The sequence below is a fragment of the Panthera pardus genome, unplaced genomic scaffold (genome assembly GCF_024362965.1).
Source record: "Panthera pardus isolate Hobbes unplaced genomic scaffold, ASM2436296v1 HiC_scaffold_11, whole genome shotgun sequence".
Lineage (NCBI taxonomy): Eukaryota > Metazoa > Chordata > Mammalia > Carnivora > Felidae > Panthera > Panthera pardus.
Window position 1 is genome coordinate 85,432,995 of NW_026526666.1, and position 27,599 is coordinate 85,460,593.

The 27,599-nt window shown below is 41.7% G+C and overlaps 1 protein-coding gene and 2 long non-coding RNA genes across 10 annotated transcripts in view; 2 read left to right on the plus strand and 1 right to left on the minus strand.

Moving 5' to 3' along the window:
* LOC109256754 (mediator of RNA polymerase II transcription subunit 18) overlaps positions 1–5,605 on the minus strand; it is a 131,577-nt gene extending 125,972 nt beyond the window's left edge. For 3 of the 8 annotated variants that reach the window (XM_019432358.2, XM_053898710.1, XM_053898697.1), the window contains exons 1-2: positions 5,432–5,602; positions 4,717–4,859 (exon numbers count right to left, since the gene is read on the minus strand). In XM_019432358.2, coding sequence (XP_019287903.2) covers positions 4,717–4,789 — 73 coding nt within the window. In that variant the 5' untranslated portion in view covers positions 4,790–4,859; positions 5,432–5,602. Of the gene's footprint in view, positions 1–4,716; positions 4,860–5,136 lie in introns of all 8 variants that reach the window. The other 5 variants (XM_019432368.2, XM_019432367.2, XM_019432366.2 and 2 more) reach the window with 3 other exon arrangements.
* Positions 5,606–5,703: 98 nt separating this feature from the next.
* LOC109256755 (uncharacterized) lies at positions 5,704–17,876 on the plus strand. Its single transcript, XR_002075762.2, has 4 exons — positions 5,704–7,611; positions 8,494–8,583; positions 14,874–15,393; positions 16,035–17,876. It is a non-coding gene; the product is annotated as an uncharacterized LOC109256755 (long non-coding RNA).
* A 3,505-nt stretch (positions 17,877–21,381) lies between these two features.
* On the plus strand, positions 21,382–23,672 carry LOC109256747 (uncharacterized). Its single transcript, XR_002075760.2, has 3 exons — positions 21,382–21,582; positions 22,662–22,831; positions 23,159–23,672. It is a non-coding gene; the product is annotated as an uncharacterized LOC109256747 (long non-coding RNA).
* Positions 23,673–27,599: the final 3,927 nt, after the last annotated feature.

Consider the following 27,599-nt stretch of genomic DNA (forward strand, 5'->3'; position numbering starts at 1 on the left):
ATGTTTATATCTCATGAACCACAGACTCATATAACCAACTGTCTACTCACCTTCTCCACTTTGATACCTAACAGACATCTTCACCTTCATATGTTCAATATCCAGCTGTGGGATTTCCTCCAGAATCCTATTCCTTCTGCAGTCTTCTCCATCATAATCAATGGAAACTCTCTGCCTCCAGTTGCCCAGGCTCCAAACCACAGAATCATCTGGAGTCCTTACTTTCCCCCACACCTACATCCAATCCATATGTTTAAAATACATGCAGAATCCAACCACTTCTCACTCCCTCATTCATTTCCAACTGGTCCAAGTTTCCTTCATATCTTGCCTGTTTTTTCCAATAGCTACTTCCACCCTTGCCTGCTTCTTCTCCACACAACAGCTAAATGTTCTTTTTAGAATAGAAGGCAGATAATGACACTCTTCTGCTCAGAACCCTCCAATGGCTTCCTGTGTCATTCAAAATAAATCCCAAAGTCTTTAGTATCATCTACAAGGCCCTATACATTGTGGTCTCTACCAGTCCAGCATTATTTCCTTCACTATCCCCCTACATCACTCTCTCCAGCCACAGTGATCTTCCTGCTACTCCCTGAAAATGCCAAGTATTTGATAAAGTATTGCTCTTCAGAGCCCCTTCCCTTATTCCCTACACATAGAACATTTTTCTCACCAGTATTTGCATGCCTCATCCCATCACTTTCTTTCAGTCTTTGCTCAAGTATCACTTTATCAGAGATATCTTTTCTAATCACCCTAAATGAAGACTGCAGGTCTCCCTCCGATCACTTTCCACCTCCCTGCTTTAGTTTCCTTTAGCATTATTACTTCGATTCTTTTGTTATCTTTCAATATATCAATTGTGTATTGATACTTTTTTTAATTTTTTTTTTTTTTTTTTACATTTTTTATTTTTGAGAGACAGAAAGAAACAGAGCACGAGCAGGGGAGGGGCAGAGAGAGAGGGAGACACAGAATCAGAAGCAGGCTCCAGGCTCCCAGCTGTCAGCACAGAGCCCGTCACAGGGCTCGAACCCATGAACCATGAGATCTTGACCTGAGCCGAAATTGGACACATAACTGACTGAGCCACCCAGACTCCCCTGTGCATTGATACTTTATTCATCTTTCTTCCTCCGCTGCTAGGAACATATTCAAATGTTTATTGAATAAATCTGTTAAAGTAAGAGTATACACTGTTACTGTGGTAAACATTGATAATGGGACTCAAAGGAATGAATTTTTGGCAATGGACAGTGTTGTAGGAAAAGCAATAACAGATTAAATACAGGATAGAAGATCATGGGAGCAGGGAACAGGTTCTACATTCAATACATTGTACCCTACATTCGGGACAGTATCAGACGTGTTTGTTCATTCCTCAAACATTAGAGCTTTTTAAGTGTTTAAGTTCATTCAACCTATACTTCTTCTTTTTTTTTTTGTTTAATAATGTTTATTTATTTTTGAGAGAGAGAGAGTGGGGGAGAGGCAGAGAGGGAGGGAGAGAGGATCCGAAGTGGGCCACAAGCTGACAGCAGTGGGCCCGATGTGGGGCTCGAACTCTTGAACTGGAGATCATGACCTGAGCAGAAGTCAGACGCTCAACTGACTGAGCCACCCAGGTGCCCCCTCAACCTATACTTGAATTCCAGGCACTATGCTAGGAAGTAGAGGTCTATGTCCTCATGGAGATTAGAATTTAGTGGGGGAAACAAAAAATAAATAAGTATGTGAAGAGAAATACAAGGAAATAAAAGGGGGGTGGGATAGAGAGCAATTGGTGGGGGTGGAGAAAAGACCTGAGGGGTGGGAGTCAGAGAAGGTCTCCCTAAGGGGATATAACAGAGCTGAGACCTGAGGATGAAAATGAGATGGTTATTTAAAGAGCTGGAGAAAACTACTGAGGCAGAGAGATCATTAAGCTCTATGGCACAGAGGCAGGAAAGGAGCTGGGGAATTCAAGAAAATGAAAAGGTATCAGTGTGCCTGAAGTGCAGTGAGTGAGAAGGAAGACACCAGTGAAAGGGGGATGTGGCCTGGGCCACAGTGTGTAGGCCTTACACACAGTCTCTGGTGAGGGTGGTATTTTACCCCAAGGTCACCAGGGCAGCTATGAGCTCCACACTTTATTTTCAACAAAAGGGAAAGACATGACCGATTTATACTATAAAAGAATCATTCCAGGAAAACTGGTATGGACTCTTCAACAAGACACGGTCATGAAGAAAAAAAGTGTGAATGAGGGGAGACTGATCCAAATTAAAAGAGACTTAAGAGACACAATTATCAAATCTAATGCATGAAACTTGATTGCATCCTGGTTCCAAAACACATTTTGGGGACAACTGGGGGGAAACTTTTGAATATGGACTAGATGTTAGATGATATTGAAATATATTATTAATTTTCTTAAGATAATAATAATGGCATTAGGGCTATGAAGAAAATTATCCTTTGGGGCATCTGGGGTGGCTCAGTTGGTTAAGCGTCCGACTTTGGCTCAGGTTATGATCTCACGGTTTGTGAGTTTGAGCCCTGCATCTGGCTCTCTGCTGTCAGTGTGGAATCTGCTTTGGACCCTGTCTCCCTCTCTCTGCTCCTCTCCCACTTGCATGTGTACTCCCTCTCTCAAAAATAAATACACACTTTTTTTTTAAAGAAAAATATCCTTGTTTTTTAGAGATGCAAACTGAAGAGTTTAGGGGTAAAATGTTATAACGTCAGAGATTTTCTTTAAGAATAGCAAAAAAGGGGTGCCAAGCTGGCATATTCAGTAAAGCATGCGACTCTTGATCTCAGTGTTAAGTTTGAGCCCCATGTTGGGTGTAGAGATTAAAAATAAAATCTGAAAAAAGGAAAAAAAATAGCAAAAAAAAAAAAAAGGAGGCAAATATGGCAAAATGTGGCAGTGTGTGGAGTCTGCTTGAGATTCTCTCTCTCTCTTCTCTCTCTCTCCCTCTCTCTATGCCCCTCCCCCACTCACTCTCTCTCAAAAATAAACATTTTTTTAATCTAAAAAAAAAAAAAAAAGACCCAGGCTGAGATTAAGAATCAGATGCTTAACCGAGTAAGACACCCACGTGCCCCAATACGACAATTTTTTAAAAAGATGGACTGTTATTTGGAAAGAGACAGATAATCAAAAGTGGAAGCAATGTACTGAGTAAAAGGTTATGAAAGTAGGTCAGAAGAGCAATGATAAACCAGGATGTGGTACTACAGGTACAGAAAATACATATTTAAGATATATTTTGGGGGGCGTCTGGGTGGCTCAGTCAGTTAAACGTCTGACTCTTGATCTTGGCTCAGGTCATGATCTCACAGTTTGTGGGTTGAAGCCCTGCATCGGGCTCTGAACTGACAGTGCGGGAGTCTGCTTGGGACTCTCTCTCTCCCTCTGTCTCTGCCCCTCCCCTGCTTGTGCTCTCTTGCTCTCTCTCAAAATAAATAAATAAACATTAAAAAAATTTAAATATACTCTGGAAGTAAAATGAGTAAGACTTAGAGATGGACTAGCTATGGGAGTAAAGTGAAAAACAGAGACTGACTCCTAAATGTTTCGTTCTTGCAACTGGTGAATGACAGTGGCACTTACTGAGTTGGGAAGGACTGAATGAGAGGTAGCCTGAGGAATGAGAATAACCTTATGTTGTTCATACTAAGTTATTACAAGAATAATCTGAATTAAAGACTAAATTCTTCCACTAAACATTATATGACCTCCTGAAAATCACTACCCTCTCTGGAGTTTTCTCATCTGGGAAAACTGCTTTACCTATTTCCTGATCTATAAGATGGAGCTAATAATAGTATCAGGGAATCACCATAGGATCCAATAATCCCACTTCTGTGCATATATTGAGAATTCAAAGCAGGATCTTGAAGAGATATTTGCACACCCATGTTTGCTGTAGCATTATTCGCGATAACCAAGAGGTGAAAGCAACCCAAATGACAGATGAATGGGTAAAGAAAACGTATTTACACACAATAAAATGTTATTCGGCCTTAAATAGGGGGAATCCTGTCACACGCTACAATAGGGATAAACCTTAAGGACATTAATGCCAAGTAAAATAAGCCAGTCAAAAAGACACTGTATGATTCCACTCATATGATGTATCTAAAGTAGTCAAAATCAGAAACAAAGTAGAAAGGTGGTTACCAAGGGCTGAGGGGAGGGGAAAGGAGCAATTAGTGTTTAATTGGTACAGAGTTTAAGTTCTGCAAGATAAAAAAATTCTAGAGATCAGCTATACAACAATGCGAATACACTTAACATTACTTAACTGTACACTTAATTTAATGTTATGTGTTTGTGACCATAATTAACATTTAAACTTTATTTATTTTTTTAAAAAATAATTTTTTTTAACGTTTATTTATTTTTGAGACAGAGAGAGACAAAGCATGAATGGGGGAGGGGCAGAGAGAGAGGGAGACACAGAATCGGAAGCAGCCTCCAGGCTCCGGGCCGTCAGCCCAGCGCCCCACGCGGGGCTCGAGCTCACGCACCGCGAGATCGTGACCTGAGCTGAAGTCGGACGCTTAACCGACTGAGCCACCCAGGCGCCCCAACATTTAAACCTTAAAAAGTTGTTGTCTACTGGGTGCCAGAAATTATACAGGCTGCCTTTAACAGCCTCTCACCTCCACAGATGCCGAACAGAACGAGGAAAACAGGCCATCCAAGTTGCCTTGTTCACTTACCTTGCAGCAGGTACTCCATCATATTAATGGTGCCTCCAGTGACAGGCATCATGGTGACTGGAGGTGCCTCCATGGTCTCCGATTAAGTTGAAAACAACAGAACTGATTTCGGAGTCCCCAGTCAAGTAAAGCACAAGAAACACCTGAAGAAGAGTTACATTGTTAATACATCAGAAGGATGGAGAGACAACAGATCTGCTCGAGTCATTGGCCTTGACATCAAAAGATTCATTTACCCAAACTTTTTGAGTAGCTGGTATAGGCCCGTTTCAGGAACTGATGATACAGAAATATACAAAGGAGACTTGGTCATGGAGTTACAGCATAATCTTCTAGTCTCAAAGTCTGAAATCTCTAAAAGTTTTCTGTGCAATCTTGAAGAAGTCATCAATCCTCTCACCCTGGAACTCAATGTCTTACCTATAAAATGGGGCCAACTGTATTTCACCTCCAAGACTTTGTGACATGCGATAACATTCAGACCCGAAAAGTGACTTAAGAGACTTTGTCTACTCTTTAATTTATAGATGAAAATATTGTGTCTTTGGGAGAGGGGCCCAAGGACACAGGAAGTCGGTGGCAGAGCTTGGATCAGACTAAAATCTAGGCGTTCCGCCTCCCTGAAAACGCCTTTCAAAGCCAGCGAGGCGGAAAGTGTTTTTAAGAGGACGGTTTAGGTCCCTTAAGTCAGCATCAAAGACACGTGCCCACTTACACTAGAAACACAACTCCGGGCGCGCTGTAGTCTCTACTCGCAAAATGGGTAATATATTCACCCCAGCACGTCGGAGCCTTTAAACGACAATTAGCCCCCAGCCCTAAAGTTAAAGCCCTCTGGGTGTTGCAACACCTCTTCTTCGTCTTTCCATTTCCGGCAAGAGGCTGTCGTCACGTAAATCTCCACACCGACGTAAGGGTGCCGAGAAGGGATAAAAAGCTCCTCTTTTCTGGCTCGCAAGCAGAAGCGCATGCGCAAGATGCCTTGCTGCTGTATGGGAGATGGCGGCTTCTTTTGGAGCGTTCCTCTGGGATTTACCGGTGTCGTTGATGTCATAGGCCACCCTGTAGGAAGATATTTTTTCAAGTTCGATGACCTGGAAAGTTTTGCCTTAGGAAATCTCTTGACGGGCAAAAGAGAGCCTGGGGAAGGGAGCTGCAGAAAGCAGAGGAGAGAGGGTGAAAAGACACCCTTTACTGCGAAGTATAATGTTCTGAACAATTGGGGAGCTTAGCAAAACACTTAATATTTGTTCACTTTACTGTATATATTTTACTTCAGGTTGAGAATATAGGGAGATAAGTAAATTCAACGAATGTTTGTTGAACGTTGATTTGTGATGAGTGTATAAGGTGCGGACAAAGTGAGGACTAGAGTGAAGTGGATGAGGCACTCTCCTGTAATGAAAGAATCAAAGGGACACCAGAAATTCAGTGGCTGTTAAGGACAGCCGAAAAAGGACAAGAGAAGTGACACCCAGAGGTTGAGAGGGGCCAGAGAATCATAAAAGTAGGCATAGATTTGCCACCTCTTTGTAACATAATGGTTCCTAACAAAACCTTGGATCAAAAAGATTAATTTGGTTTGTAATGTTTCCTTAATGTTTATAATGTTGAAAGAGAGCAGGAAAGTGGGCAAATAAAAATGTTGGTGCCACAAAAGAAAGAAAGACACTCAGTGGCTAAGATAAATAATATTTTAATGCAATATTTTACAAATTTAATGCAAAAAATACTGAACAGAGTATCAAAATTTAATATTTTACCCTCACAGCAGCCCTATGAGCCACGTACAATCATTACTGTAATTTCACTGATGGGGAAACCCAGGCAACGAGTTGTTAGCGTACAAAGGAGTGGAGAGACTACGATACAAACGTAAGATGGTTGACTTCAGAGCCCTCTCTCTTAATTACTTTACTTGCACTTCTAGGTCTAGTTCCCCCGCTGTTACCTACACCACCTCCCATTCATTTTTTTTAATTGAACATTTCTTGAAAGGCTAGACTGTTCCAGACTTTCTGTTAGCTGTTGACTCCCATCTGTACCCTCAAAAGAGTTTATAGGCAAGTTGTGGGAATCAGAGGGTCAAACTAAGGAGCCTGTACCATGTGATTTGACTCAATAGAAAAATGAGGTATCAACAGCTCAGCTGCTTTGGAAGCAAGCAGGACACTTGATCCATCGTGGGGGCATCAATGAAGGATTCCTGGAAAAGGTCATCAAAGCCCAGAGTAACCTGAAGGATCAATAGGTGTTAGATAAAGAAGGGAGGAAAGGGAGTTTCAGGTGAGGGGAACAGCATGTACAAAAGGACACAGAGTTAAGTAGAATTAGGATATAGAATCTGAGGTTAGGGGCCAAAATAAATGAGTCCAGGGAAGGAGTAAGGCCCTGAATCTGGAAGAATTTGCATGCCAGTCTAAAGAAATTTGTGAGCTTTAAAAAGATCACCTGGGGGACCCCTGAGTGGCTCATTTGGTTAAGTGTCGGACTTTGGCTCAGGTCATGATCTCACAGTTCTTGAGTTCGAGTGTGCATCAGTCTCTGCACTGAGGAGCCTGCTTGGAATTCTCTCTCTCTCCCTTTGTCTGCTCCTTCCACTCACTCTCTCAAAATAAATAATACAAAATAAAAAGATCACCCTGGTTGCAATGTGGAGAAAAGCTTGAGAAAGGAGAGCTTGGAGAAAGAAGACCAGTGAGGAGCTTTGACGCAATTCCAACTGAGAAATAATTGCAAGAAAAAAGAGATTTTAAAAATACAGAATGATTTGATGACTAACCAGAGCTAAAGATAGAAGGAGTCACAGGTGTCTAGATTTCTACCTGGGGTGGCCACGGTAGTGCTTTTTTTCTGAGCTAGGAAACACAAAGCAGTGTGGGTGAGGCAGGAAAGGTGAGTTCATATGTAGATACATTGAGCATGAGGTGTTTATGAAACACACAAGTGGTAGTGCCCAGCCAGAGTTAGAAGAGAGAGAGCTGGGCTGGAGGTAGTCATTTCAGAGTCAGAGCCTGATAGATGGTAGCTGAAGGTATGAGAATAATTGAGATCACCCTGAAAGAGTGTAGAACAGGAAGACAAGACGGCTAAGAAACTGGACCTTGCACAGGACTCTGATGGTTATTAAGGCTGCATATACCCCAGGGCTTAGGATGTGCCTCCTGATCTGCCTGGTGATTCACAATGTTGGGCAGAATGACAAGCTCTCAGCGCTCTAATGACTGGAGGAGGTTGTAAAATTGCTGGCCCTCTTTTTTTCATATACAGACACCAACTGTGGAAAGTCCAGTGAATTATGGGTCCCTTGAGGCACCATAGTATTTATCCATATTTTAGCTGGCATTTCAAAGTAGGGTTAAATTAAAAAAGAAAAAGATGGACAGGAAATCTGTGAACAAAATGGTAAAACTTGGACAAAGCCTAGGAGTTACAGGGATGGATTTTTCTGATGAGGATGTGAGGCCTGGAGCCTAGAATGGGCCTCACTTCTGTCCTCTGCCACTACCCAGCTGTGCTACCTTGGGCAACTCACTTCCCCTCTCTGGGCCTCAGCTTCCTTTCTTGTGAAACAGAGATAAAAATAGTACTTTTTAAGGTGGAATTTGCAAAAATAAAATGAGATGTTTATGAAACACTTAGCGCAGTGGCTGGCTTATTGTAAGCAATCAATAAATGGTTGTAACTGTTATTGGTTTTATATCTTGTATCTCATTTGTGCAAGCCCATTCTGTCTTATTGAATATATTTTGTTCATGTTTCATCTCCCTGGTACAGATTGTGAACGTCCTGAAGGGAAGAATCATTATTTTCTTCACATAATGTGTGTCTTAGCTGGAGCTGCTATACCAAAATGCCATCGAATGGGTGAGTTATAAACAATAGAAATTTATTCTTCACAGTTCTGGAGTCTAGAAGTATGACATTAGGGTACCAGCAGGGTTGGGTTCTGTGAGATCCCACTTCTGGGCCGCTGTTGCTGACTTCCTGTATCCTCACATGGTGAAGAGCAGAGTAAAGCAAACTTCTCAGGACTTTTATAAGAGGACTTTTTATAAGACCACCAATTGTATTCACGGGGGGCATTTCCATCATGACCTCATCTAATTGTAATCACCTCCCAAAGGCCCCACCTCCTAGTACTGTTACGTTGGAGGGTAGGGGTTCAACGCACGAATTTGGGTGGAGACACAACATTCAGTTCATAATAATGTGCTTTGTGTGTGTACGTGTTCAAAAATTTTGTTGAAAACATCACAATTACTACCGATTATTGAACTGTTGCTCTACACCAATAACTTGTCACTATATGTGTGGAGATATGCCAAATACTGCTAAAATGTACATATTACCATCTCGATGTTACAGAAGAGGAAAAAGAGGTTTAGAGAGGTAAGGTGACTTACCCAAAGCCAAATGCCAGCAAATGGCAGAACTCATTCACAAGTTCAGTTCTTTCTGACACCAAGCTTGTCTCTTTATCATGCTTCCTTCTGAATTCCTGGGCTCTTTCTCCACAGTGACTTTCCCCAGTTACTACAGTTCGTGCCAGCAAAGGAGGAGAAAAGTTTATACATTAATGCTTCCCAGCCAGTCACCAGACTGGGCTCAAAGAGTTAGTTAGGACCAGTTTTTAAGCAGTCTTCATTGGGACAGCAGACCATCAGTATGAATTTCCAGACACATGTACCTATACACAGTTTCTTCATCAGCTCTCAAGAGTGGCCTGATGGGAATTAAGATAGATCTACACCACCATTATATGCAATGCTAGACCCTCACTCTTAGTGTTACAAACTAATATTTCCCCAGGAATGACCTGACATTTATTGGCTGATTCCTATATGTGTAGTCCTATGGAAAAGGTATAACCATTGCTTTTCAACCTAATTAACCCCAGCATCCTCATCAGTCATGTTATCCCTCCGTTCAGAGCAAAATCCAAAGCCCTCCTTATGCCTACATGACCTGCCCCCATCACATGTTACCTTTTTGACCATATTCCCACCATCCCCATCTGTGCCTGCTCCCCCCAACCCAGCTCCAGCCACGTTCTTCTCATTGCTCTTGAACATGTTAAAGATAACTCTCATCTTAAGTCTTTTGCAATTATAGGAAGTGTGCCTCCCTCATTTCCTGCTCTATTTTTCTTCATAGCACGTTTAACTAGGCGACATACTGCTTACTTACTGAATTGTTTATCCACCCCACCCCATTAAAGTCATAAGCAAGCTCCGTGAAAGCAGGGCCTTTGTTTTGTTCACTGCAGTATCCCCAGCTCCTGGAATAATGCCTGGCACGGTGCAGGCACTTGATAAATATTGTTTGTGTTGACAGAATGATTAGTAGAAAACAGAGGTTAGCAGAAGGATTATTAAATGATTTTCTTGGTCTCCTATATTTAGCCAGCACTGGATTTGGGGGTGGGAAACCTAAGTCCTTAGATTCCAGGCCAGGGACACTGCAATTTTGCTCTAGTATGTGCTATCCAGTGTGGCAGCCACAAACCACGAGTGGTTACTAACCACTTGAAATCTGGCTAGATCTGCTATGGCCATAAGATATACATGGGGTTATGAAGACTTACTATGATAAAAAGAATGTGAAGTGTCATACTTTAAATTTTTTTAAGCTTATTTATTTTGAGAGAGAGAGCAAGCAGGGGAGGGGCAGAGAGAGAGAGAGAGAGGGAGAGAGAGAATCCCAAGCAGGCTGTACGCTGTCAGAGTGGAGCCCGATGTGGGGCTTGAACTCAGGAACCGTGAGATCACGACCTGAGCCGAAACCAAGAGTCAGATGCTTAACCGACTGAACCCCCCAGGAATCCTGCATAATACTCTTTAAATTGATCACATGTTGAACTGACATTTGGGGTATTTGGAATTTAATACAATATATCATTAAGTTTAATTTTTCCCTTTTTTATTACTTTTTAAAATATAACTACTAGATTACTTTGTTTTTTGGTTTTTTTTTTTAATTTTTTTTTTTAATTTTTTTTTTCCAACGTTTTTTATTTATTTTTGGGACAGAGAGAGACAGAGCATGAACGGGGGAGGGGCAGAGAGAGAGGGAGACACAGAGTCGGAAACAGGCTCCAGGCTCCGAGCCATCAGCCCAGAGCCCGACGCGGGGCTCGAACTCACGGACCGCGAGATCGTGACCTGGCTGAAGTCGGACGCTTAACCGACTGCGCCACCCAGGCGCCCCTAGATTACTTTGAATTACATATGTGGCTAGCATTTTATTGCAATTGTACAGCATTACTATAGGATCTAGATTTGAAGATGTAGCTTTAGAGCCAGACAGATCTAGGCTTGAATCCCAGACACTGCTTATGTGGCCTCAGGCAAGTTATTTAACTTGTTAGGCCTTTGGCAGTGCATGACACATACTGTGTATTGTAGGTATGTAATGAATCAGAGTTACTATTAGGAGAATGGTTTAGAAACTGGGGAGTGTTTAATTTGGAAAAGACTTGAGAAGGGTGGAATATAACATCTGTCTTCAAGTATATGAAATTATGATGAAATCAGCAATGAGGGTGGAGAAGAGGAAGGAAGTAACTGACATTTATTGAGCATCAGGTATCAGAGACTTTATACATATTAATCTCATTTCAGTCTCTTAGCACTTTAACCCACTTGACAGATGAGGGAGAAGTTAAGTTGCTTGCTAATAACTGGTAGAGTCAGTATTAAAACTCAGATCTGTCTGCCTCCAGAGATTTTGCTTACTATCCTAAGATTCTCTGATTCTAAGAAAAATTTGACTTCTTTTGTGTAGTTCCAAAGGACAGGATTAGAAATGCTGGGTGGAAATTATAGGGAGACAGATTTCAGCTTTATATGAAGAACACATATAGGGACCCCAGTGCTGGTGTCTAGGAGTGAAAATGACCGTCTGGATGAGAAGTAAACCCCTTTCAGTAGAAGTATTGAGGCAGAGATTATGGTAGGAGGAATTCTTGCCTGGAGTGGGAGATTGATCTATTCTATCACCTTGATTCTTAGACACTATTCACTCTAAGTCACAGCTTTTACATAATAACAGAATTTCAGGCAATTGAGAAACAGCTCCATCTACAAGTACTATTATAAGACAAAGCCTGATAAACATGGACACAAAGTACATCTTCAAGTTGAAAAATATGGTAGTTGAACCCTTACGACTTCAAAATTCACAGAGACATCTAGCCTTAGTAATTCTTTACCTTTGGATTTTTTTTTTCATATTATGGAAACAATGACATCATTATTAATAGTAACTACCAACAGCAAACACCCAATGACAAATAATAAATGATACAATTCTTGCTCTTAAGGAGTTTGGTTTGCTGAGAGTCCGGTAAAACATCCCAGGTTATTTTGTGCCCGGTAATATTCACTGGCTGCTGACTCAAGAGTTCATCTCCCTACCCCGCCCCTTGTATGACAGGCAGCATCAGCCATTTCATCCTCTTAATCTCAAGGCAAGGACCTAAGAAAGTCTGTTGCAGAAGGGTAATTGGCCTATTTACCTGCTCCTTTCCACTTAGCCCAGCCAACCTAACCCCCGCCTCTGGTTGACCAGGTGTTGAGGTGCCTCGAGGGGATAGGCTATAATAGTTAATGTGTTACATGTATCCATAAAAGATTAAAGATTAGCCCTATTTTAGCTGAACTGTAACTGTCTGTTTGGGTTTCTCCCCTCTCAGGTCTGTCTGGGGAAGTCAGTGTGGTTTCTGCCTGAGGATAATTAACCCACTGGGTCTCGAATTCCCTAGATGGAGGCCCTTTGACAGCTCCCTTCTAGTGCTTGCTTACTGGGTACCATACCAGGCTCTGTTGGAAGCACTTTTTGTGAGTCTGGATCCCTCATTTACTCCTCATACCAGCCTTCTGGAGCAGGTGGTGGTCTTCCAGTCTCAGACCTGGAAGCATTGTGAGTCTGCCATGTGCTGTCTTTAGAAGGAAGAGGGTTTGCTTTTGGTCCCCTAAGATTTCATCATCATTAACCCCTTCCTTGGGTCAGAGAGTCATATGCTATTATCTGCATTATCAACTCAAACATTTCCTGGAGGAGACTCTGGGTCCAGCCCAGAGGGTAGAAAGGAGCCCAAGGAGATTCCATGGAGAAGCAGAAAGGTGTGGGTTAACACACTCTTGCTTAGGGTTTAAGATGGGCCCTGGAGTCAGGCTGTTTGGGTTAAAATTCTCTCACTGTCAGGGTGCCTGGCTAGCTCAGTTGGTAGAACATATGACTCTTGATCTTAGAGTTGTGAGTTCGAGATCAACGTTGGAGGTAGAATTTACTTAAAATTTTTTTCTTAATGTTTATTTATTTATTTTTGAAAGACAGAGAGAGACAGAGCATGTGCGGAGGAGGGGCAGAGAGAGAGGGAGACACAGAATCAGAAGCGGGCTCCAGGCTCCGAGCTGTCAGCACAGAGCCTGACATGGGGCTCAAACTCACGAACCACGAGATCATGACCTGAGCAGAAGTCGGACGCTTAAGCGACTGAGCCACCCAGTGCCCCTAAATTTTTTTTTTCATTTAAAGTTTATCACTGTCTAAGCCATGTAAACTTGGGCAACTTACTTTGCCTCTGCAAACCTCATGCCCTCATCTCTCCAGCGGAGAGAATACTAGTAATTTCCTCTAAGGTTTTTATAAGGATTGACTGATACACTTGGCAGGTGACAAGTATCAATTAAAATTTTAACTATTCCCGGGGCGCCTGGGTGGCGCAGTCGGTTAAGCGTCCGACTTCAGCCAGGTCACGATCTCGCGGTCCGTGAGTTCAAGCCCCGCGTCAGGCTCTGGGCTGATGGCTCGGAGCCTGGAGCCTGTTTCCGATTCTGTGTCTCCCTCTCTCTCTGCCCCTCTCCCGTTCATGCTCTGTCTCTCTCTGTCCCAAAAAAAAAAAAAAAAAAAAAAAAAAAAAAAAAAAAGTTTAACTATTCCCAATATCATTGTGGGATTTGTACTCTGTTAAACATGGATTAACAAACAAGCAAACGCAGGTCACATCTGGACCCAGCTATGTACTGGTGTGTGGCCTTGAGCTGGTACTTGATTTCTCTGAATCTGTTTTCTTTCTTTCTTTCTTTCTTTCTTTCTTTCTTTCTTTCCTTCTTTCTTTTTCTTTCTTTCTTTCTTTCTCTTTCTTTCTTTCCTTCTTTCTTTCTTTGCTTCTTTCTTTTTCTTTCTTTCTTTCTTTCCTTCTTTCTTTCTTTTTCTTTCTTTCTTTTTCTCTTTCTTTCTTTCTTTCTTTCTTTCTTTCTTTCTTTCTTTCTTTCGTAAGCTCCACACCCAACATGAGACTTGAGCTCACAACCCTGAGATCAAGAGTCATATGCTGTACCAACTGAGCTAGCCAGGCACCTCTCTCTGAGTCTTTCTTGAGAGCTTGTTTGGAGGTTCTAGCAGGGGAGCACTCTGAGTCTTTCTTAACCTGTAAAACAAGGAGATTACCTACTTGAAAAGATTGCTATGAAGATAGATGATAGATAGAATATAGATGATATATACCCATAGAGATATATGGTACTGGTGCTTAGCATGTAATAGGTGTTTTCAGACACTGCCTTTAAGTAGCCTGGCTGAGGGGGCAGGGCATAAGCATTAAAAAGAGAACTAATGTAAAGAAAATTTTAAGGAAAGTTGGTATGTCCCTGTATGGACATAGCAAGCACACTGTGACATATCGTTCAGTCAACACTTAATTGTGTGCCTGTTGTAGGCCAAGCATTGTTCTGGGCTCTTGGAATATAAGAATAAGCAGAACAGGCAGTGCTTTCTACCCATGGGTCCTGACCCCGTGCTTTAATAAAATCACCTTTTTTTTTGCTCCAAAAAAAAAAAAAAAAAAAAAGAACAAACAGGACAGCCTCAATCCCTCCCCTGACAGAGCCTACATTTTAGTAGAAAGAAGTGATAAAGAATTGTGTTTGACTGGCTTTTCTGCTTGCTCTTAGGGTTCTTTCTTCCCATTTCCTTGGGTGCAAGAGTGAGAATGTGGCAATGACAACAATCATCATGGCAGAGAAAAGCTGCCAATAAACAAAGGAGGAAGTGGGCACAGGGTCCTTCATAAGGACCAGTCAACCAGGGAGCTAATTCTCGATATCGTTGTCCTTCCTGCTTGTTAATTGCTGCCATTTGTTTGTTTATAGTGAATGGAATTATCTCCATTGGCAACTATGCACCAAAAACCCATAGAAGGTCCCACCTTCGAGCTATCTGCAGATGCAAGAATGGTTGAGGCCTCAGATCCCAGCTCCTACTACAGTGAGAAAAAGAGAACTAATGGTAGCCCTTAATGGTGCACATGAGCACAGCAATCCCCAGTTCACCAAGTGCTTTTAATTCGTTTCAGTCCATTCTCCCACCATCAGTAGTAAGAGATAGGAAGAAGGGCAGTGTCCAGCAAAGGACAAAGAAGCAGACCCCCGTCACCTAGGCTGAGATGCCAACTCCACCTTTGTAAGCTGGGTGACCTCAAGCAGTGACATCGTCTCCTCCAGCCATTATGAAGATAAAAGGAAATGTACATGACACATCTCGCAGGGTGGTATGTGCGGTGACTGGGTTGCTGGTATAGTGGCCGTCCCAGTTCTATGGATATGGACATGGCTCAATGGAAGTCATGAAAAAACTGTAAGCAAGAGCTGAGACTTTCTGAGAGATCTCCAGGTTAGAAGAATTCATCACTGTTGTCTATTCTTCCCCCAAAAGAGGCAAAAATGGGCTGTGCAGGAAATGGAGACCATACCAAAGGGGTGACTTAGGAAAAGTACTTCTCACGTGAAACCTTAGGCCCATAGACTTAAAAGTGAGCTTTCAGGCCCAGTTCAGCTCCCTCCCCCCAACCTGATAGAGCACATGGGGAAATCAAGGTCCAAGGAGCAGAAGGGACTTGCCTAAATGACTCAGCATAGAATGGGAAGCCCAAAAACTGGCTAGACTTTCCTCTTGCTCTTTCCTTCTGAACCCAAGCTCTTTAGTTGTACAGACTTGTGGTCAGTTTTTTTTTTTTTTTTTTTGGTCAGTTCTTGACCTTTCACTAGCTAGCTCTGTGATAGAACATCTCTAATGTTCAGCATCTGCATTTGTGAAATGAAATAATAGCATCTACTTCACTGGTTTGCTGTAAATATTAAATTATATGGTGCATGTTGAATGTACAATAATTTAAATATTTATACATTTTCGGGGCTCCTGGCTGGCTCAGTTGGAGGAGTGTGCAACTCTTGAGTTTAAGCTTCACATTGGGTGTAGAGATTACATAAAAAATGAAATCTTTAAAAAAAATGCATACATTTCCCATTTTACAGATGAGGAACTGAGGCTTGTTGAAACTTCCCTTGGTTCTCTCTGGTCAAAGAGAGAGCCTAGAAGAATCGAAGAAACCTCTGGCTGAATATTGGTCGGGCATAGGGTGAGCCAAGATCTCCTTATACATGGTACTGGGAGCCACCTTTCTGTCCAGGAGCTAAAGAAGACACTAGCCACCCAGAGTGACCTTCCTTGTTCCTGCTGCTTCAATGCACAAACAGGTTGTGAAACATCTGGGTGGTGACTCAGCCTGGGGGCCTGTTCTGCTGGTCAGCTCAGACGGGCTAGGGCTGTTTGGTTGAGCCTCGAAAGGACATCCTGTCTAACAAACACATTGCCTGTCAAAGCCCTGACAGGGGGTGCCAAGCACAGACTGTGAACTCTAGCCCCTGAGGCGTCACAGATGATTGAACTGGGGTGCCTGAGTTGTATACAACATCTTCTTGTTGTTATTCTGACCTAATAACCAACCAGGGTCAATGTCAGGAAGAGGGAAATGTATTAGAGGCTGGGGAGCTCCTATTTCTCAAGAGGCAGTTTGAAATTGATAGCCAGGTCCTGGGCTTTTGGTGTCCCCGTTAGGCAGACCTGAGTTCAGATCCTAGCTGTGCTGTTTATTGTCCTTGTGAGCTTGGACAGGTGGTTTACTCTTGGTGGATTTCAATTTCCTTATTCTATAAAATGCCCATTTTTTCAAAATTATCTTTTAGAAATAAAAGATGTAAATTTCTTGAAACATAGGAAATTCTCCATAAATTGTTATTAGGATCCTGTGCCAAGGTCTTCCTCTTCCTCTACTCCAAACCAAAATTTTCCCTTCTGAACTGAAAGGATTTATATTGAAGAGGCACTCAGGCAGAAGTGGTAAGAAAGCAACCAGATATACTCCAAGCCAGGTTTTTTCATTGCTATTCCATTGGTTACTGGATTTATTTCCTAATATTAGAATCAAGGAGTCTGGTAGACTAAAAATTGGTTCCCCAAAATATTCAGATCCTAATCTGGAACTGGTCAATGTTACCTTATATGGCAAAAGCGACTTCGTAGAAGTGATTAAATTAAGGATGTTAAGATTATCTGGGTGTGCCCTAAATGTAAGCACAAGAATCTTGAAGCGCGAATGAGCGGGGGAGGGGCAGAGAGAGAGACAGAGACACAGAATCCGAAGCAGGCTCCAGGCTCTAAGCTGTCAGCACAGAGCCCGATGCTGGGCTGAAACTCACAAACCACGAGATCATGACCTGAGCCAAAGTCAGATGCTTAACGGACTGAAACACCCAGGTGCCCCAGCACAGGAATCTTTATAAGAAGGAAGGAGAAGAGGGGCGCCTGGTGGCTCGGTGGGTTAAGCTAGAGGATGCTTGGTTTCAGCTCAGGTCATGATCTCACGGGTTTGTGAGTTTGAACCCTATGTCAGGCTCTGCACTGATAACACAGAGCCTACTTGGGATTTTCTCTCTGCCTCTCTCTCTCAAAATAAATAAATAAACTCAAGAAAATAAATAAATAAATAAATAAATAAAATAAAAATAAATAATGCTACATTATGCTACATGAAAGAAGCCAGTCACAAAAGGACTTCTTATTGTGCGGTTCCATTTATATAAAATGAACAAAATACACAAATCTAGAGGGACAGAAAATGTATCAGTGGTTGCCTAGCGTTGGGGGACGTCAGGATTGGGGGGTGATGGCTAAGAGGTATAGGGTTTCTTGTGGGGGTGATGAAAATGTTCTAAAATTGATCATGGTGATGATTGCACAACTTTGTGACTATACCAAATTATGTAACATTATTTATGTATGTAAGCTGTATCTCAATAAAGTTGTTAAAAATAACACTAAGAGCTAACATTTAGTGAATACTTACCAGACACTGCTGTTGTTTAAGGGCCTTCTTATTTAATTCTGGAATAATAACAATGTAATAACAACTAAACTTAGCATTTGCTATATGTCAGGCACTATTTTATTTTATTATTATTATTATTATTATTATTTTGTTTTCGAGAGGGAAGAGGGGTAGATGGAGAGAGAGAGAGAACTTCAAACAGTCTCCATGCTCAGCATAGAGCCTGATGTGGGCTTGATCCCACGAACTATGAGATCATGACTTAAGCTGAAACCAAGAGTCAGACGCTCAACTGACTGAGCCACCCAGGCTCCCTGTCAGGCACTATTTTAAAGCATTTTACGTGCATTAACCCCTCAACCCAATAATGTAGATATTCTATAGCTCCGTTTTAAGATAAGAAAACTGAGTTGGGGCGCCTGGGTGGCTCAGTCGGTTAAGCTTCCGACTTCAGCTGAGGTCATGATCTCACAGTTTGTGAGTTCGAGCCCCACGTTGGGCTGTGTGCTGACAGCTCAGAGCCTGGAGCCTGCTTTGGATTCTGTGTCTCCTTCTCTCTCTGCCCCTCCCCCACTTGTGCTCTGTCTCTCTCTATCAAAAATAAATAAATGTAAAAAAATTTTTTTTTAAAAATCCTGGGCCCTGTGTTCAAATTATGCCTCCACCATTTTTTATTAGCTCCGTGTCCTAGGATAGATTATGTTTCCTGTCTGACTCAGCTTTTACTTGACTTATAGATTTGTTATGAGAAACAAATGATATTATGCATATAAATGTCTACGTTCAGTGCCTGGTACATTGTAAGGACTTCATAAATATTAGTATGATTACAGAAAATTTAGAAAATATAGGTAATCAAAATGAAGAAAATACTTGACATAACCGTTAATTCTACCACCATTAACACTTGCATCAATTTCAATATCTTTAGCTGCAAGTGAAATAAAAAAAACAACCACAAGGAGGTACCCCTTCAAGTGTCGTGGGATCAAACCCCACATTGGGTTCTACACTGACAGCATGGAGCCTGCTTGGGATTCTCTCTCTCTCCCTCTTTCTCTCTCCCTCTCTCTCTATCCCTCTCCCACTCAGGCTCATGCTCTCTCTCTCTTAAAATAAATTAGTAACTATTAAAAAAAAAAGGAAAATAAGTGTTGGTGAGGATGTAGAGAAGTTGGAAACCCTCATACGTTGCCAGTGGGACTACAATATGGTTTACCCTCTGAGGAAAACAATTTGGCAGTTCCCCAAAAAGTTAAACATAGAAATATCCTATGCCCCTGAAATTCCACTGCTAGCTATATACCCAAAATAATTGAAAACAAGCACTTAAACAAGTACACGTGCACACCTGTCCATAGCAGCACTAGTCACAACAGCCAACAGGTAGAAACAGTTCAAATGCTCATCAATGGATGACTGAACAAACAAATTGTGGTATATACATATAATAACATTTTTTTAATGTTTTTATTAATTTATTTTTGAGACAGAGAGAGACAGAGCATGAGCAGGGGAGGGGCAGAGAGGGAGACACAGAATCTGAAGCAGGCTCCAGGCTCTGAGCTGACAGCACAGAGCCCGACGCGGGGCTCGAACCCACAGAGTGTGAGATCATGACCTGAGCTGAAGTCGGACACTCAACTGACTGAGCCACCCAGGCGCCCCAATAACATTTTATTCAGTCATAAAAATGCATGAAGTACTGATACATGCTACAACATAGATGAACCTCAAAACACATTATGCTAAGTGAAAGAAGCCACGCACAATGGGGCACATGGTTGCCTCAGTTGCTTAGGCGACTGACTTCGGCTCAGGTCATGATCTCACAGTTCGTGAGTTCGAGCTTCGCGTCAGGCTCTGTGCTGACAGCTCAGAGCCTGGAGCCTACTTCAGATTCTGTGTCTCCCCGTCTCTCTACCCCTCTCCTGCTCACGCTCTGTGTCTCTCTGTCTCTCAATAGTAAATAAACATTAAAAAGGCCATATATTGTATGATTCCATTTATATGAAACACTCAGAATGCAGAATGATGTTTCCAAGGGACTAGGGCAAGAGGAGACGGGAGAAACTACTTAAAGAGGAAGGGGTTTTACCCTGAAGTGACTAGGAAATATTTTGGAATTAGAGGAATGTTTGCACAACATTGTGAATGTACTAAATGCCCCTGAACTATGGCATTTAGAGTGGTTGATTTTATGTTATGTGAATTTCATCTCAATAAGCTATTTAAAAAACAAAAAGCTCTCAGATTTAAGCGAAATTAAGAAAAGGGCACCTGGGTGGCTCAGGTGGTTGAGCGTCCAACTTTGGCTCAGGTCATGATCTTGTGGTTCCTGAGTTCGATCCCCACATCCGGCTCGCTGTTCTCAAGCGTGTCAGCACAGAGTCCACTTCAGATCCTCTGTCCTCCTCTCTCTGCTCCTCTCCCACTTGTGCTCTCCCCCCAAAAGAGAAATATATTTTTTGAAAAAGAGAGAGAAATTAAGAGGACTTCTGGTATTATTAAGTCCTGAGGTAGAATGGCTCTAGAATTGTGTATTTCAGTACCTCAAAGATTTCATCAAGGACCAAATTTCTTTCTAGCTGTTTTTCCACTCTCAGTTTGTTGGCATTCCCCTCTCTTCCATACTTGAAAGATGGTTGCCACAGTTCCAAGTACCGCATGCAGATGTAACATCCAGCTCCCTTAGATTGCAGTGGAATAAAGGATACCTATTCCTGTAAGTAGCTCTCTCTCTTTTTAAGATAGCTCAATAAGAAGCTTTATTGAGATATATTTCACATAGCATACAATTCACCCATGTAAAACATACAACTCAACGACTTGAGAGACACCCACAGATTTGTGTAATCATCACCACAATCAATTCAGAACATTTTTTCACCTCAGGAAGAAATTTAGTAACCGTTAGCCTTCGCTCTCCATTTCCCCCAACATATTTGCCACCCTCAACTCTAAGCAACGACGAATCTATTTTCTGTCCCCATAGATTTGTCTGTTCTGGATGTTTCGTGTAAATGGAATCACACAATACGTGGTCTTCTGTGACTGACTTATTTCACTTAGTATAATGTCTTCAAGATTGATTCATGTTGTAAAATGTATCAGTTCTTCATCCCTTTCTAACAATGAACAATCTTCCATTACATGGATTTTCTTTATCCATTCATCAGTTGATGGACGTTTGGGTTGCTCCCACTTTTTAGTTATTACACATTATGAAATTACGTCAATTACACAAACATTTGTGGATAAGTTTTTGTGTAGACAGATGTTTTCACTTCTCTTAGGTGTATACCTGAGAATAGAATTGCTGGGCCATATGGTGACTCTGTATTTTACTTTTTCTAGGAACTGCCATATTGTTTTCCAAAGTGGCCGCACCATTTTATATTCCCACTAGCACTGTATGAGGATTCCAATGTCCACATTCTTCTCCATAAGTTTGGTGTTTTTTTTTTGTTTTTTTTTTTTTTAACTAGTAAGATACCTTTCCTGGAAGCCCTCCAGCAGACTCTCCTTTCTGTCTCATTGGCCAGAATAATAATTCTGTTTTGGCTGCCCTGAAAACAATTACTAGCATTTCCATGTTGGACTTAAGAATTAAGTCTTCAGCTAAGCTCTGGATATGGACACCTGAACAAACTTGAGGTTCAATGTACAAAGAAGAAAAACAAAGGAGGTTTGGGGTAGGTAACCATATTCTACTGTAATGTTTTTCAGGCCTGTTCCTTAGAAACATATGAATACATTTTAAACAAACAAAAAAAGATTATACTATATATATATGGATATATATATATATATATATCCATATATATATATATCCATATATATATATATATATAATTTTGTAACTTGACTTTATTATTTGACATATTACTAGATATGTCTTCTATAACAATACATATTCATTTGTAACATGATTTTAATGGCTGAATGACATTTGTGAGTGCTTTAAATTTTGTAACTTACAGAAGCCGTTCTAAGTTTGTCTTGGCACACTTAAATTTTTTTTAATGTTTATTTTTGAGAGAGAGAGAGACAGAGAGAGAGAGACAGAGAGACAGAGCATGAGCAGGGGAAGGGCAGAGAAAGGGAGACACAGAATCTGAAGCAGGCTCCAGGTTCTGAGGTGTCAGCACAGAGCCTGACATGGGGCTTGACCTCACGGACTGCGAGATCATGACCTGAGCTGAAGTCGGATGTTTGACTGAGCCACCCAGACGCCCCTGTCTTGGCACACTTAACATCAGACTCATAGAAGAATTTAAGTGTTGGTTCCGAGAGAAGGAGATGGATGATGGCAGAGACCAGTTTCTTGAATCTTCTGTCTCTTTAACTCAAAAAGTCAGGAGCCCTCTCCCCCTCTCTCCAGGAGGCACTCCCTCTGCCTTCCCACACTCTTGCTTTAATCTTCTTCACCCCCTAGGGAGCTTGCTTCAGTAATTGTCAAAACTTCTTCCTTTCCCTTCTCCCTAGCTGTTTCCCTCCTTTTCATGTCTCTAGAGCCTATGGAGAACTCCTTACAATGACATTTGAGACCCTGCATAATTGTATCAGTCAGAAATCTTCTGGTTGCAAGTGACAAAAAAGCCAATTTCATGTAACTAAAGAGGATGGGTGAAAACTTCAGGCATATCTGGACCCAGAGATTTAAAAACAATTAATCATAAAGTATTAGTCTCTCTCTCTCTCTCTCTCTAACTCACTGTTTCTCTGTCTCACTCTCTCTTCGGTCTATAAATTTGATTTTCCTTTCTCCTAGTTTCCTTGGTGAAACAGAGCTTGTTTTTCCCTCAAGAGTTCCAACACAGGTGGTGGGGAGAATCTTCATTGACCCAACTTCAATTACATGTCCATCCTTGTACCAGTCACCGTTGCGTTCTAATTGGCTAGACCAGACTCGATCCTGTACCCACATCTGGAGGTATAAAGGTGAGGTCAGGTCAACCAGAACTATATAGAATGAGAGTAGGGTAAGTGGATCTCCAGAGCAAAACAGGAGCATACTGTTCCCAAAAGATATAAAGGAGTCTGGGTAAGTAAATGGTGACATCCTTTCTAGGATATTCAGCATGGTATTCCGTTTGTCCCTACCTGCATGGCCATGGGGGCTGTTTAAAACTCAGTATCCATTCTGATCGGTGGCTACCTATGCCCTTCTGGTTTTCAGCTATTTGGAACATTACCCCTGCCATTTCCACCAGTCTTGCCTTAATTTATTAACTTTCTCAACCAGATCATCTGTCCCTGCCCCCATAGGCACACATCCTATGGCCCAACCCAGTGGTCACCCTTCTAAGGACCCTACTCTGAAGGAAGAGTCTGTCTCCTTCCAAGCCTACCCATCTTCAAAGACCACCAGTTTAACTACCATTTATTTCCTCCATGAAGCCTTCTTGTTTGCCCCCACCTGGAACCAACCTTCTATCTGCCCTACCCCACCGAAACGTTCTTTATTAGCACCTCTTTCATTGTCTCTTTACTTGGAATGAGACTTGTACCATCTTCACCTCCCCTCTGAGACTCTAAGTTTGTGGAAAACAAGGGCCACATCTTATTCATCTTTCTATTTCCCAAAAGTCTGTGAAAATGTTCCCCTGCCGGGGCTCCTGGGTGGCTCAGTCGGTTAAGCGTCCGACTTTGGCTCAGGTCATGATCTCGCGGTCCGTGGGTTCGAGCCCCGCGTCGGGCTCTGTGCTGACAGCTCAGAGCCTGGAGCCTGTTTCGGATTCTGTGTCTCCCTCTTTCTCTGACCCTCCCCTGTTCATGCTCTCTCTCTGTCTCAAAAAATAACTAAATGTTAAAAAAAAAAAAATTAAAAAAAAAATGTTCCCCTGCCATTTAATTAGTCCTGGGACACTGGGCAAAGCCTCTTTGGTCCTTGGTTTATTCTTTTATAAAATGGGATAATAATAGCCCTTGCCTCACAGTGTTTTTGTGAGGACTGACATACACACATAAATAATTTAGTGAGCATATACTATGTGTATTGGAGTCATGGGATGCCTTATAAAGGGCAAATACTTAGTGCTGGCACACCTGGGGATCAAACATCCTTTTCTAAATAGACTATGCTCCTAACTACTATTCCTAGTGGCCTCCCACATAGGAGAGGGACAGTGCCTGGCACTATTCCAAATGACCTCCCACATAGGAGAAGGACAGCGCCTAGCACACATAGAAGTACAATGAATGTTGCTAAATGTTTGACTCTGTTGAACTGAATCAAATTCCCTTGGCTGCACTTTCCCCTGGACTGTGGTTTGTCCCTTTCCAGTTCATCCTGCCTGTGCCATCAGACCACGTGACACCCCCCCCACCTCGGGGTGGGGGGGGGGTGCACTTAATTCCTGCTGACCTAGAATGTGTTTTCCCAGCACTTCTGTAAACTGGGAGGAGCCCATGGGTTGTAAATCCTGGATCTGGGACAGCCCAAAGGTCTTTGTTTGCACTAACCCAGACAACAGCTGGGACTCCAGCCTAGGGAGACGCAGCCTGGTGGGGGAGGTGAATGTGTGAGTTTGCCCGTCCTCCCTACACAGAGGAGTCCAAGGTCCAAGGCTGCAGGTCTCCTGTCTTGAACATATTGTTCACCCTTTGTGAATTTCTGGTGGTAAAACCACTCACCTCACAACAGCCTTATGGCTAGATATTTGGGAAAAGGACAGTGGGGATCCGGATCCACTGAACTTCTATTCCTCCTCCTGGGAACATTTTTCGCCCCAAGTTATTTGTTGTTCATTTACCAAGCAGTTGATATGTGCCGAGTGTTGTATTGAACATGTCATGTGCATTATTTAATTCAGGATTTTTCAACCTCAGGGCTATTAACAGCTTGGCTGGAAAATTCTTTGTTGTAAGAGACTGTTTTGTGCACTGTAGGATGGTTAGCAGCGTCCCTGGCCTCTACCCACTGGATGCTGGTAGCACCCACCCGTTTGTGACAGCCAAAAAATGTCTCCAGAATTTGCCAAATGTCCTGTGGGGCAAATCATTCCAGGGTGAGAACCACTATGGAGTATACTGTGGAGGGGAAAACAGATTGTAAAACAGACTGTTTAATATACTGCCATTTTGTTAGCATATTTAAGCACAGGAGGAAGATCTAGAAGATAAATTCTACAAAAAAAAAAAATAACAGTAATACTCTCCAGGCATGGATTATTAGCAACTTTCATTTTACTATTTCTGCTTATCTGTATTTTCTTTCTTTTTTAAATGTTTTTTATTTATTTATTTTGGGAGAGAGAGAAAGCATGCGAGAAGGGGAGGGTCAGAGTGAGAGGGAGAGAGAGAAAGAATTCCAATGCAGGCTCCACACTGCCAGCGCAGAACCTGACATGGGGCTCAAACCCACAAACCGTGAGAACATGACCTGAGCTGAAATCAAGAGCTGGACACTTAACCGAATGAGCCACCCAGGAGCCCCTATTTATCTGTATTTTCTGATTTTTCTATAATGAACAGAAAACATCTTTTTTTTTTCTTGTCTGTTTCCACAAAGAAATAGAGTTTACTTACAGGAAATACATGTAATAAAACAGTGAATGATACATTAAAAAATTTAAATACCAGGGCCAGGGTAGACATATAAATCAATGGAACAAATTGAAAAAAATCAGAAATAGACTCACATATGTTTAGTCAATTGATTTTTAAAAATTTTTTAATGTTTATTTATTCTTGAGAGATAGAGACAGACTGAGCAAGAGCAGGGGCGGGGCACAGAGAGAGGGAGGCACAGAATTTGAAGCAGGCTCCAGGCTTCGAGCTGTCAGCACAGAGCTGACGTGGGGCTTGAACCCACGAACCACGAGATCATGACCTGAGCCAAAGTCGGACGCTTAGCGGAGTGAGCCACCCAGGCGCCCCTCAATTGATTTTTTTTTAATGTTTATTTATTTTTGACAGACAGAGAGAGCGTAAGCAGGGGAGGATCAGAGAGAGACAGAGATGCAGAATCCAAAGCAGGATCCATGCTCTGAGCTGTCAGCACAGAGTCCAATACGGGGCTCCACCTCAGGGACCTCGAGCTCATGACCTGAGCCGAAGTGGGACACTTAACTGACTGAGCCACCCCGGCATCCCTCAATTGATTTTCAACAGAGGTAAAAAAAAAAAAAAAAAAAAAGAAAGAAAAAAAATTAAATGGAGAAAAGATAGGCTTTAACAAATAGTGCTGGAATAATGATATTTGAGGGGAGAAAATGAACCTCTACAGTAACCTCATAGCATACACAAAAATGAACATGAAATGAATCATAGATCTAAAGGTTAAAGACAAAATTTCTGGATGAAAAAAACCATAGGAGAATATCAGTGTCACCTTGGGTTAGGCAAAGATTCTTAGATGAAGCACAAAAGGTCTGAACCATAAAGGAAAAATAATTGATATATTGCACTTCATCAAAATTACAATCTTCTCCCCTTCTAGAGAATGAAAAGGCAAGCCACAACATGGGAAAAAATATTTACAGTTCGTATACCTGACAAAATATAAATCCAGAATATCTAGAATATATAAAGAACGTGTATTTACTTAATAATAAGAAAAGAAAACAACTCAATAAACAAAATCAGCAAAGGTTTATTAAAAAGACATTAGACAGATATGCAAGATCTACATATAACCAATAAGTACATGAAAAGATGCTCAATGTCATTAGTCATCACAGAAATACGAATTAAAAGTTATGAGCTACTGGGCTGCCTAGCTGGCTCAGTTGGAAGAACATGGGACTCTTGATCTTGTGGTCTTGAGTTTGAGTCCCACACTGGGTGCCGAGAGTACTTAGATAACTAAAACTTAAAATAAAAATAAAAATTATGAGCTACTATTACATACCCGTGAGAATGGCTGAAGTTACAAAGTGCTGACAATACCAAGGGCTGACAAGGAGGCTGGGCCATGGGCACTCTTATGTGTTGCTGCAAAATGAAATAGCTATTTTGGAAAATGATTCAGCAATTTCTTATAAAATTAAATATGCACTTGGCACGTGTCCTAACAATTTCACCCCCATGTTTTCACCCAAGAGAAATGAAAACCTGTAACAGCTTTATTTATAGTAGCCCAAATTGCAAACAACTCCTATGTCCATCAACTGGTGAAGGAACAAACAAATTAGGATATAGCTGTACAATAGTATTCTACTTGGCAATAAAAAGGAATGAACTACTCATACAACATGATGAATACACACAAAAACATGATGAACATCAAAAGCAATATGCTAACTGAAAGAAGCCAACCACAAAAGATTACACAATGAATACTTCTACTTATAGAAAATTCTAGAAAAGTCAAAACTATAGTGACAAAGCAAAGCAGTGATTGCTAGGGGAGGGGGTTGAGGGGAAGGAACTGATGTTAAAGGGGTCTGAAATTTTGAATATAAAATATATCATCAAACATTAAAAAAAAAATTAAATGGGAAGCCTGGGGGACTCAGTTGGTTAAGCGTCTAACTCTTGATTTTGGCTCAGGTCATGATCTCATGGTGTGTGAGATTGAGCTCTGCACTGACAGCACTGAACCTGCTTGGGATTCTCTCTCTGTCTCTCTCTCTCTCTCTCTGTCTGCCCCTCCCCTGCTTGGGCATGTGCTCTCTCTCAAAATAAATAAACATTTAAAAAAATTTTTTAAATATTTTATATCATGACTGATGGTTACATGACTGCACACATGGTCAAAACTCAA